Here is a 12741-nt window from a genome sequence, read left to right as displayed (position 1 = left end):
GATTTTGGGCCATCTCTTAAATTTAATCCGATATTTCAATTTGGCTCGGGTTTATAGACTCCCAGGCTATATTATGAGCCTTATTGGACCATTTTTGAACTTTTGGATCCTCAGATCCTGAAGTCCTAAGTCTCATATGAAAACTCTACCCTTCCAATCCAAATTAGAACGCTTCCAAATCGATTGTGGCTATAAGATTTCGTGGCAATTTCCCTTTTTCTCAAATATCACGACCATTATTGTTATTATTGTGCATATGAGAAAATGCCTCAATTTAGCCCATAATATTATGTAAAAATCCCAAAGGGCTTTCTTTTTGTTCAATCCTGCCGTACTTTTTCAAAATTGCCGTCCTATCTAGGTCCCCAATAATAGGGTTACAACTGCAAAGGTAAGGATACAGATATTTAATATAAAGCCCATAAAATTACACAACGTAACAAAAGTACTTATATTTGATAAAAATACATAAAAGTTCAAGGAAGATTTTGATTGTATATACAAAATTCAAATTACTAAAAATATAAAGGTGCGTTATTCAAGTAATAAAACAAGGAATACTCTAAGGTCCCGTATAGACGTCCCCACCCACTCGGACACCCCCATTCTTATTAGGACCCCCCCCCCCCCGTTAATTAATTTTCCAGTTTTTTTGTTTTTGAGTTGAAGTGTAAATCAGGCTTAAACTATTTAATTAGGTAATTATGAATTAGGTAAAAGGAAAGTTCTAAATATTTTAAGCCCCCCCCCCGTTTATTCAGACCCTCCCGTTTATTATATTTTGCAAATATTTCGGACCTCCCCTTAGAGTACGCCGATGGGAACGTACCGCTCGCTGTAAGATATTATCTTTTACGTAAAAATTGGACCGTTACAAATGAAATTTGGAGCACTGACAGGCAAAATTTTGACGCAAAATTCACCCCTGATATAATTCTGACTTTAATTGGGTTATTTTGCAGCTCTATCAGATATTTTACGATTCTGAAAAAGTAACTTGCCAGTTAGCCAGTCACCCTGTTTGACTTACACTTAAGGTAATTTGAAATGGAACTTGATAACAAGTCTAGCTAATTTCAATGACTTGCTATTTCAAGTCTTACTCCATCTACTCATCATACTTGATTTTTCCAAGCCAAATTTCAGTTGTCGTTTTAAAGTTTAGAATCGAATATTGCCATTATATGTAAACATCGACCACAATCTCAGCTATGGCCAATTGAATAACCAATATTGGTGGACAGCTCTACTTTAGTATCACGGCCTAAGCAGTTCAAAACACATGTGTTGTGACATAATATGCCTAGATACCGGACCCCATCACTGGAACTTTCCGAACCACTATTTTACTCAAACTTTACTCGAACTCTAGGTATGTTAAAAGTTCGAGTAAAGTTCGAACGAACTATCCTGGACTTTTCCTTGGTCAAACTTCTCGAACTCTTCTTCAATTGAGCTTTTCGAACCTTTCTTCAATCGAACTTCTCGAACTCCTCACGAATTTTTGAAACCTGTTCGAGTAAGTTAGAGTAGTTTGATTCTCCAACTGTTCGAGTAATGGGGTCTGGTAGATAGCTTTAAGCAAATCCAAACATCATTATCATCATCCTTCGATGTAGGTCTGTGAAGAATTCAAACAGATTGTTCTGCAATTTGTTGCTCCGAATATGGCGGTACTTCATTTTCCACCGGTTCTTCATAAGATGGAGGGTCAGTGTTGAAGCGTTCTAATGTTTCTCTATAAGAAGGTAATCTCAAAGGTTTCATCAGATTCCATTGTTCGTTCACCTCCTCCTCCTCCTCCTCCTCCTCATCTTCATCATCATTCAAAGGTTGATCTCTTTCGAAAATACGCGCCGCCACTGTATTAATCTCCACGCGGTCCGCGAGACGCTTTTTGACACGCCATGCGATCAAAGCGAAAGATAAAAGCACAAAAGATGAGGCCAACACGATGGTAAGTGTGAAAGATGAGAAGTTCTTCTTTTCCGATCTTTGAGCTGTCGTGGCTGAAAGAAAAGAGGTAAAAGTTCACGCAACCAATCCACCATTAAAACCCTTCCAATGCACTCATTGTGCGTTACAGAGGAGCACTTTCTTACCTGTTTCCTGCTCAACACCACACCCAACATATACAGTTTGTTTGTAATATCCTGTTCCGTATTTGTTGTATGCAGCAACGCGGAACTGTAATTTCCCTGGGACGGGCGGTGAGCATTTGTATCTTCTGCCGTCCATCCTCCATTTGTCCTCCAAGATACGTTGCTCGAATCGAACTGTCTTTCCGTGGAAATCTGCAATAATCAAGGAACCACTTCAGTGAGTGATTGAGAAAATCCATTAAGTAAGTCAGGGTAAGTGAGAGTTCTTGTGTAGTGAAAGAGTTCTAAGGATTCACAGTCTACGACCCTTACGAAACCAGGGAAAAACATTTACTGACAATGTATTTGTAATTTGGTTCATTTAGAAGAAATAGGGGAGATGATATCATACATACCGTAAGAGAACATACGGTCGTGGGAAGGGATGCAACATGAGTGCCATACCCTATCACTCAACGAACGATAATTGACACAATAACCATCAAGCGGTTCAGCAATTTGACTCCATGTCAACACCACACGATCTGTACATCTTTCTAAGTGCAAATCTCTCGGCTTCGATAAATCTAGTGCAAGATAATTCAAAGAGTTATGTTGATATTTCTAGTTCTAGTTCTTTGAATTCTATGATAATTTAGGCATTTAAACGTGGTGGTTTATTTCTATGCCAAAAAATACAGGTCGCGTACAACACTTTAGTCTGCAGCGAAATAATTTGCAGTGAAAATGACTGTAGAAAGGCCGCGATAGGATGCAGATAGGTAAGGAATTTCGTGTAGAATATCACTGTATATAGAGCTCAGTGATGAGACTGATCAACTATTTTAAAATCCGCAAAGTTATTTAATGTGAGATAATATTTTGCTTTTATATCTTCAGTTTCAATATTTTATTTCATTCGATAATATTCTACTCATAAAACATCTTTTCAACGATATAAAATCACCATTATTCGAAGCTACAGGCTTCCACTGAAAATTATTCTCAGACATTTCAAATTATTCTCATTCATTTTAACCGAATCAAATTTACCCAGTTAAACATAAAGACCTACTTTTAAATTGTGTTTTTACTTCAATGACAGGGCTCCATTCGGAAAATCGATATTGGTTGTATGATCGATATTTAACGAAAACGATGCTGCCACCGGCTAAATGGTGACATTCGAATGAAAAAGAATGTTCAAAAGTCATCTCGTCTACACGATTGATGTCTTTCAGTAAAACATCGAATTTCTTGAAGTGGCGTGGACGGTTGAAAGCTCTTTCACACTCCAGAGAGAAGAGAACACCAACAAGAGGTAACAATCCCTCTTCTTCTTCCATCCTCCATTCAAGTTTCAAATGATCGAAGCGAAGCTCTGGTAACTGAGCTACTGACAATATTCTCAAAGCTGACACTAAAACAAAAGATGAATTTTTGAGCTTAAAAACCACCCATGTGCTTTGAGACTAAATTATAGCTTTGAAAACTGTTAGGACATACAAAATATAAATAACTTTTCTTAAGATCTTATTCCGATAAAGTTAAGAAGTATCTGGCAACCGTTGAGAATGATCGTTACTGTTCTTATGTTAACTTACTGTCAATGGAATAGTTTGTACGAATGTTGTGTAGGTAAGAGGGAGGACCACATCCCATCCTCCTTGTCATCACACAAACACTGACAGTGTACGAACGATCCTTCTCCAAATCAGAAAATGTTGTTTCCACGTATCTTTCACCTTCAATAGAAATGTTGAGAACAAAACATCTATCAAGCCTAAACCATCCGACTTTTGAGAGGACAGGCAGTGAATTTTAAAGGAAAAATTTAAATGACTAGAGTTCGAAATCCTGTGTTAGGCAAATTTTGGCCTTTTACGAAAGTCTTTGCATTTTTGTCCATCCAACAGGTTAATTTCTTTCTGCATATGAGAGTTATTTAGATAGGCATTGGAAGGCAGCTAAAAGTTAGCAAAAATCAATTGCTAAATTTAATTTTTCAAGTTAACCGCCGAATTAAAATTCCCTCTGAAAAAACTTTTTCGGCCATCCACCAATTTAAATTCCCGCCAAAACTTCTTCCTTTAATGTATGTAAGACTTCTTTCAAGAGAGACTTGCTCATTCAGTATTGAAAAACTTTAGAGAGCTTTTTAAAAAGTAGGAAAGAAGGCTGGTGTTGACTTATTTTTGAATCAGCTACCCTCTAACAACAATTTTTCGCAAAATTTAGATTTTCAATGTTATTGTCGGATGGACACACTCATATTCTGAGCTTGAGTTGCTTTTATCTACATTTTCAACTTTTAGTTCTAACGTTGCTTAAGATAAATCAAGATCAAAATACTCCAATAATTGCTAAAACGGCTAAAATTTCTGTTTGAGAAGTCAATTTGTTTGGTCTGAATTTTGTAACAGACCCGGGGGGGGGGGTACTCAAGGTAAATGACTTACCAGACGTGCGGCATTAAGGTTCGGTTTTTCAAGGTTCAGCTAGTGCACCGTAGGGGTTTTTACCAGTGCTGCACTGTAACAGTATCTTTTACCTTTACCTGGACTGTGAGGGTAGCAAATTACCTTTAATTACTTAATTTTCAAATGAAAAGTTACCTTTTTTAAAGAAAGGTGCTCCAATGAAAAGGTCTGGTGAAGAGAATGATGCACTGTAAGGTCGGTTTAATTTCATAGCTTATTTCTGCACTGTAAGAGTCCGATTTTGAAAGTCAATTTTGGGTCGAACGTATAGTCCATTTCAGAACGAGTGTCCCCCCCCCACCGGGACCCGTACCAATCGTTCTATACCTGTCAGAATACCCCCTTGAATCTCAGGGGTTCTAAAAGTATGCCTTCTCATTTAATTCACTTATGTTTGTATCCCACGCAATACGAAAAATTTTGTATTTCTGAAAGTGAAAATGGCGGAAAATGGCCACAAAATTTGGCATTTCAAGGGTTTCAAGAGTATAAATCTTGCACCTCAAGGAAGGGTATTTCAGGGAATTCAAGGGTCGCTGGCCACCATGACTTCATAAAAAACACTTGTGAAAATGCAGGTACCCCCAAACATATCAGGTAGCCCCTAAATTTAAGAAAACTTTTTTAACACTTTTTTTTTGAGGTACCCCCAAATTTCTGGGGGGGGGGAGGGTAGACCTTATGTGTGTTGAAGATTTTGCATTCGACATGTGATGCTTACCTTTAGGAGTACTGTTTAAAATATACCAGTTCCTAATACCAATCTCCTTTTCCCAGTTGTTTTCGTTAGACGATAAAACTACTTTGTAACTCTTGATGTGGAAGAAACCGACATTCAAGCCAGCGTCGTGGATAGTGATCTTCTCCCATTGCAATTTAATTGAAGTCTCGTCTTTAGTGTTGCTGGACACTATCAAATCTTTGACTTGTTTGGGAAGATCTGTGAATAGAAGTTACATATCGATAGTCGGAGTATTCTTCATTTTATTAGAAGAAAAAGTTAATTTCTTGGTGTTTGACAGAAGGTTATTGAGCAGAACATTTTCGAAAAAACATCATGAAACCAAACAATAAATGAGGGTTTTCGAAAAGGTGTTATAAATATTAGTGGTATAATACGTATGTGTAAGAAATTTACCGGTAAAAATAGATTGGTTAACTTGAGCTATAAGAAGTCTTCGATTACCATCCCCGAAGCGGTTGTATCCATAAACAGAAACATCAAGAGTAGTTGATGGCGGTACATCACCCACAAAACAATACACCCAAAAGTGTGTTTCATGATCACGTTGGCAATCACCCGATCTCAATAAAGTAGAATTCAAATAAACCTTCACTTTATAACCTAACACTTTTGCATCTCCATTTTGCCCATGAGTGAGCATGTTGAATCTCAACGTTATGGATTGGTTACTTTGACTCTTCAACTGCTCAAGACCTTGCACGGCAGACGGCTGACCGATGAATCCAGCTTTCAAGATGACAGAGCTTGCCTGAATCTTTGAAAAAAGATTTATCTTTGCAATTTGATCACTAGATAATCCAAGTGACTGGTTATATTGGATTACTTGATACACAGTAATCTTATATAAAATATGTTCCAAACCACCAATAAAGGTTTCATTAACTGCATGAACAATTTTTGACTTCGTATTTTCATCAGAGTTACAGCGGTATTTAGGACAAAAATCGATAGCATAAGTGAGGCGTGATAGTTGTTGCTTCCAATCGATATGGATGGCAGTTTTATCGCCATTATAAAGTTGACGGATATTCTCGACAGGAAACAGTTGGCCTAAATGTTGACCGAATGATACAATATAATACTGGCTTCTTGACGCACCTTTATTATTGAAAGGTGGTAAGTATGAACTTGTGCTCCCTAAAAAATGTTCTCCTTTCAATCATGGCAGATATTCAATACATGTTTTTTTTTGAAAGAATACCGAAAATGGAAGCTCATATAAAAAAATACTTGACCAGCTGTAACAAAAAAGGAGGATACATACATATTAATGTGCCCAAGGAAAAATGCCTACTAGTAAGATTAGAATTAGTGAATCGAATCATCTAAAAACATGGTAGTCTTACCAACATACGGTTTTAAGGCTTTCAATACTTTAGACATTTCACCATAGCCCCGACCATACAGCCATCCTTGGAGTTTGAAGTAGTAAACATAATTGTTTGAGTATTCAGTAAACGAGTAATATTCAACTTCGTACAGACGCGATGGTTCCAACACTGTGGGATCGATATAGATCTGACCCTTCAGTCCATTAATGTTCGTCCACCAATAAAGCTCATAACCGTGGTAAAAATGGACATGATCCCAAGAAAGTTGTATGGTATTGTTAGAATCGAAGATGAAATTACCCCAAAATCCATGTTTGTCTCCATTTATCAACTGACGGAAGTTTGTGACTGGTTTCGTGTAATCTGAAACGAAACGAAATGAAATGGGCACAATGTGTCTCGTGATATCTTTTTGCATTCGAAACTGTATAATTTCATTCAGGTCATTCAGAGATGTTTTTCTAACAAAGAAAGGGAATAAGACATCAGATATAGCAAGAAGAGTGCTTTATCCTTCTAAATTCAAATCCATTGCCTGATTTTTTCTCAAAGATCCACTCTTCCAAGCTGACCTTTATACATTTCTCATTTTCAGTAATCATAATTTTAGCATAAAGGCTTTTCAAACCTTCTTTTTCTTCCCAGGTCACGCTCTACTTACTGGAAAAATCGGCAAATGATTGTCCTTTATTTTTAAAGAGAGAAAGATTTCACCCTATCGGAAAACTATACTTTGGTCATGAAGGCAGGGGCTTTGAGAATTCCAATTATAAAAATCTCTGCCTAGTTAAAACAGAACAATTATTTTACCCTTTTACCTAATTATTTTTTGAATTTTAAGGGAAGGAAACCATATAATGAATAAAGGAAAATGTTAAATAGAAATGTTACCTGCTGACAATCCAGTGAGATAGACAAACAAACAACTCAAAAAAGTCCTCGCATGATGGTACATTGTTCCTTTGCTTTATCATAGGTACTCATGTCCTTGTTTTCAGAATGACTAAAACAATATAAGATAAAAATGAACCATGAACGTATAATAGAAATTAGAGGGACCGTTTATTGAGTATTTTTTTTCTCTGTCATTAAAGTTCAAAAAATCAATTCAAATCGGCTTTCTTTATTATCGAATCATTTTCAGCAAGACAAGCCTGCCTGTTGCAAAAAGAACGATTTTTTTTGGCTTACTCAACTTAAATATATCAAAGCTTAAAAGTGTGAGTAAAATGTGTGGCTGACAGGCAGACCACAAAAAAGTACATTTAACAACACAAAAGTATGTACATTTAACACTTTTTGGAAAATTCAGCCTTTCTTCTTTCAAGTCTAGGAGGTCCCTTTCAGAGATCACTTTTCAATATCATGTGGTTTACACTTACACAAAAAACAAAAGCCTGCTTCACGTAACTTGAAAATTGGAATTTGAAGTTTATTTTCGAGTTACGTAACTCTAAAACAAAATTTTAAAATAATAATTCGAGTTACATAACGAAAGAAAATAACTTTTTCGAGTTAAGAAGTCTCCTTATGACGTCATAATTTGAGAGACTTATGACGTCACATTTGCCGTAACTCGGGATTTTGTAACTCAGGTTTTTGTAACTCGAGTTTTTCTAACTCGGGTTTTCAGGGCCTCCTGTAAGGGGTCACTCACAAATCGATTTTAGGTTAGAAGAACGTCAATTGACGTTTTAAAAGCTGACCCACCCACCAACACCCAAAAACGTCAAACACCTTGATATCCTCGAAAATCGATAAAAACTGCCTTCATCGCTGTTTCGTCAGCCATCTTGATTTTCACTACAGCTTGCATAGTTTATATTTGAAAAAAAAAAGAAACGGAGATAATTTCTAAACTTTTTCACAAAATTCCCGTAATTAATTATCTCCGTAGTATGTAGCGACATAAAGAACGGCTATCTGCAAAAATTCAAGGGCCGTTTCTGCCGTCAAACAAAGAAAAGACATAAATATATATTTGGCATGGAATAAAAAATCGATGTTTCTGAAAAACCTCAACAACCTTAAACCCACCCACCCATTTACGTCAATTGACGTTCTTCTAACCTAAAATCGATTTGTGAGTGACCCCTAAACTATGGGCGAGCGTTGCTAGGATGTTGGGTTGAAATCAAAAATGAAACCACTAAAAACGAAAGTAATATCGACCCGTACTCGGAATCCCGTAATCTTGATGTACAAGTTTAAGTTCAGACGGCCCAAGTTAGAGCAGTGTTGATGTATTATTCAAACAGTCAAAAGACTGTACTGTCGCGTTTTCGCCAAAACATATATAACTATATATGTTGAGCGAAGAACTGAAAGAAGGGAAGGCTATAGATAAATTTTACCTGAAAAAGTGTCTTCCTTTATTTTAACATATATATATAGTATGAAAATAAAGTGTTTTCTCCTGTCAGATCTACAAACAACAAAGAATGGCCGAATTCTTTTTCCTCTTAGAGAGACGATGTTATAATGAAAAGGTAATTAGTCCTCTCTGGGTCCCTCTGTCTTTATCCTGGCTTGGGACAGGCTGACTGTCATTCAAGACAGTCAGGCGACATATATATAGGTATCTTGAATCTTCAATCTTAAATCTTTAGATCGTTCCCCTCTTTTGTTGACAATAATTAATTTTAAATCAACAAGTACCTTCTTATTCTATTCTACGTCTTATTCTATCTCTTCTTCCGCTTTACTTAGCTAAATCATGTATTAGGTGCGAGTACATTTGCTCCTGTTTTTTTCCTTTTGGTTTGTTTACTATTCTCTCTTTTTTCTATCTGTCTATTGTAGATTTAGAAATTGATTTGTTTGTCTTATAACATTTCGAACTGGAAAGCCTCTTAGGGTTGTTTTTCGCTTAGGATTTTTTAAATGTAAATAGATCTGAAAAAAGAAATATATCATATCATATCAAAAAGTTCGTCCCTGTTCCTGGAATACCAAAGTCAAGTTAGCGACACATTCAGCGACACATTCAGCGACACTTTCGCTTTCAGCGACACTTTCAGCGACACATTCGAATTCTTTTGTATTTTTCATGCTGAAGGAGAGGATTCCTATTCTGGAAATTGGTATTCCTATCAAGCCTCATCTGTTAGCTACAAATTACACCAAAAATAAAATCCAAAAAGCGTTCCCTCTTTTCAGGACACGTTCGAATAGATGCCTCATTGGAAATCTCGGAATACTCATTTTGGGCATTATGGCCTGATTTCGCACCAAAACAATGGATTCCTATCCTGGAAACTTCTATTCCTATCAAGCCCCATCTATTAGCTACAAATTACACCAAAAATAAAATCCAAAAAGCGTTCCCTCTTTTCAGGACACGTTCGAATAGATGCCTCATTGGAAATCTCGGAATACTCATTTTGGGCATTATGGCCTGATTTCGCACCAAAACTGCCAAAACAATGGATTACTATCCTGGAAACTTCTATTCCTATCAAGCCCCATCTATTAGCTAAAAATTACACCAAAAATCAAATCCAAAAAGCGTTCCCTCTTTTCAGGACACGTTCGAATAGATGCCTCATTGGAAATCTCGGAATACTCATTTTGGGCATTATGGCCTGATTTCGCACCAAAACAATGGATTCCTATCCTGGAAACTTCTATTCCTATCAAGCCCCATCTATTAGCTACAAATTACACCAAAAATCAAATCCAAAAAGCGTTCCCTCTTTTCAGGACACGTTCGAATAGATGCCTCATTGGAAATTTCGGAATACTCATTTTGGGCATTATGGCCTGATTTCGCACCAAAACAATGGATTCCTATCCTCGAAACTTCTATTCCTATCAAGCCCCATCTATTAGCTACAAATTACACCAAAAATAAAATCCCAAAAGCGTTCCCTCTTTTCAGGACACGTTCGAATGGATGCCTCATTGGAAATTTCAGAACACTCATTTTGGGCATTATGGCCTGATTTCGCACCAAAACAATGGATTCCTATCCTGGAAACTTCTATTCCTATCAAGCCCCATCTATTAGCTAAAAATTACACCAAAAATGAAATCCAAAAAGCGTTCCCTCTTTTCAGGACACGTTCGAATAGATGCCTCATTGGAAATCTCGGAATACTCATTTTGGGCATTATGGCATGATTTCGCACCAAAACAATGGATTCCTATCCTGTAAACTTCTATTCCTATCAAGCCCCATCTATTAGCTACAAATTACACCAAAAATCAAATCCAAAAAGCGTTTCCTCTTTTCAGGACACGTTCGAATAGATGCCTCATTGGAAATTTCGGAATACTCATTTTGGGCATTATAGCCTGATTTCGCACCAAAACAATGGATTCCTATCCTGGAAACTTCTATTTAGTCTGGGAGCAGAATTCAATATGTCGAGTAATAGACGACTTTGCTTAACCCAAAAGGTGAATGGGGTTGTTATACATCATTGGAACGGAAATTTTATGCTGATTATGGAAACCCGGGTCTTAAAAAGTCTATCCTGGACAAAATTGCAAACGAGGCTGGAGTTTGCACTCCGTCGTGGTGTTTTTTCGATTTTACCTGTTCTAGAAAATTGCTTACTGTCAGCAAAGTTAAAGGTTTTAGAATTTCATTTTTCATGCAAAATGCTGTCAATAGAATGGGTTAATAGAAAAAAATTCAAAAATGTCGAAAATTTTTTTTTTCGCACTCCATCTTGGAGGATTTTGGCGAAAAATCAATGTTTTTTCTTAAAATTCGTCAAAAACTAGTCTATAAACCACTGAAATTATGTCAAAATAAGTCCAAAAATACTTTCCTGCTAAAAATACTATAAAAGAATAAGAAATTATAACAAAATAAGGAAAAATCGGCTCAAAACGCTATTTTGCACTCCATCGTTGGTGTTTTTAATGAAAAAACGTGATTTTTGGTGTTTTTGAAAAAAATATAACATTTTCTAGCTTTTTCTTTGATCTACGACTGGAAATCCTTTCTTTCTCTTGGAATCATTTTTATCCAACACAAAATGCTAAAATATTCTGAATAATGACCCTCCTTCGTTGGGATTTTAAGTCAAAATTCAGTATTTTTACTTACAATTCGTCAAAAACTAGTCTATAAACCACTGAAATTATTAGTCTGGGAGCAGAATTCAATATGTCGAGTTATAGACGACTTTGGTTAACCCAAAAGGTGAATGGGGTTGTTATACATCATTGGAACGGAAATTTTATGCTGATTATGGAAACCCGGGTCTTAAATAGTCTATCCTGGACAAAATTGCAAACGAGGCTGGAGTTTGCACTCCGTCGTGGTGTTTTTTCGATTTTACCTGTTCTAGAAAATTGCTTACTGTCAGCAAAGTTAAAGGTTTTAGAATTTCATTTTTCATGCAAAATGCTGTCAATAGAATGGGTTAATAGAAAAAAATTCAAAAATGTCGAAAATTTTTTTTTTCGCACTCCATCTTGGAGGATTTTGGCGAAAAATCAATTTTTTCTTAAAATTCGTCAAAAAAAACTAGTATAACCACTGAAATTATGTCCAAAATAAGTCCAAAAATACTTTCCTGCTAAAAATACTATAAAAGAATAAGAAAGTATAACAAAATAAAGAAAAATCGGCTCAAAACGCTATTTTGCACTCCCCCGTTGGTGTTTTTATTGAAAAAACGAGATTTTTGGTGTTTTTGAAAAAAATATAACATTTTCTAGCTTTTCCTTTGATCTACGACTGGAAATCCTATCTTTCTCTTGGAATCATTTTTATCCAACACAAAATGCTAAAATATTCTGAATAATGACCCTCCTTCGTTGGGATTTTACGTCAAAATTCAGTATTTTTACTTAAAATTCATTAAAAACTAGTCTATAAACCACTGAAATTATGTCAAAATAAGTCCAAAAATACTTTCCTGCTAAAAATACTATAAAAGAATAAGAAAATATAACAAAATAAAGAAAAATCGGCTTAAAACGCTATTTTGCACTCCCCCGTTGGTGTTTTTATTGAAAAAACGAGATTTTTGGTGTTTTTGAAAAAAATATAACATTTTCTAGCTTTTCCTTTGATCTACGACTGGAAATCCTATCTTTCTCTTGGAATCATTTTTATCCAACACAAAATGCTAAAATATTCTGAA

General features: G+C 36.0%; 1 protein-coding gene across 1 annotated transcript; it reads right to left on the bottom strand.

Moving 5' to 3' along the window:
• Positions 1-770: 770 nt before the first annotated feature.
• Positions 771-7640, bottom strand: LOC136821393 (uncharacterized; the record flags this gene model as incomplete). The annotated part of the gene is given in 9 exon segments (XM_067077630.1): positions 771-2009; positions 2103-2294; positions 2498-2668; positions 3157-3501; positions 3686-3826; positions 5283-5501; positions 5700-6356; positions 6653-7000; positions 7529-7640. Coding segments are annotated over 9 exon segments (2514 nt in total). The 3' UTR covers positions 771-1632.
• Between the last annotated feature and the right edge of the window lie 5101 nt (positions 7641-12741).

Source organism: Clytia hemisphaerica, unplaced genomic scaffold, assembly GCF_902728285.1.
Source record: "Clytia hemisphaerica strain Z4C2 unplaced genomic scaffold, Clytia hemisphaerica genome assembly, whole genome shotgun sequence".
Classification (NCBI taxonomy): domain Eukaryota; kingdom Metazoa; phylum Cnidaria; class Hydrozoa; order Leptothecata; family Clytiidae; genus Clytia; species Clytia hemisphaerica.
Note: the sequence above shows the minus strand (reverse complement) of the source record. Positions and strands in the feature narration are given on the sequence as shown.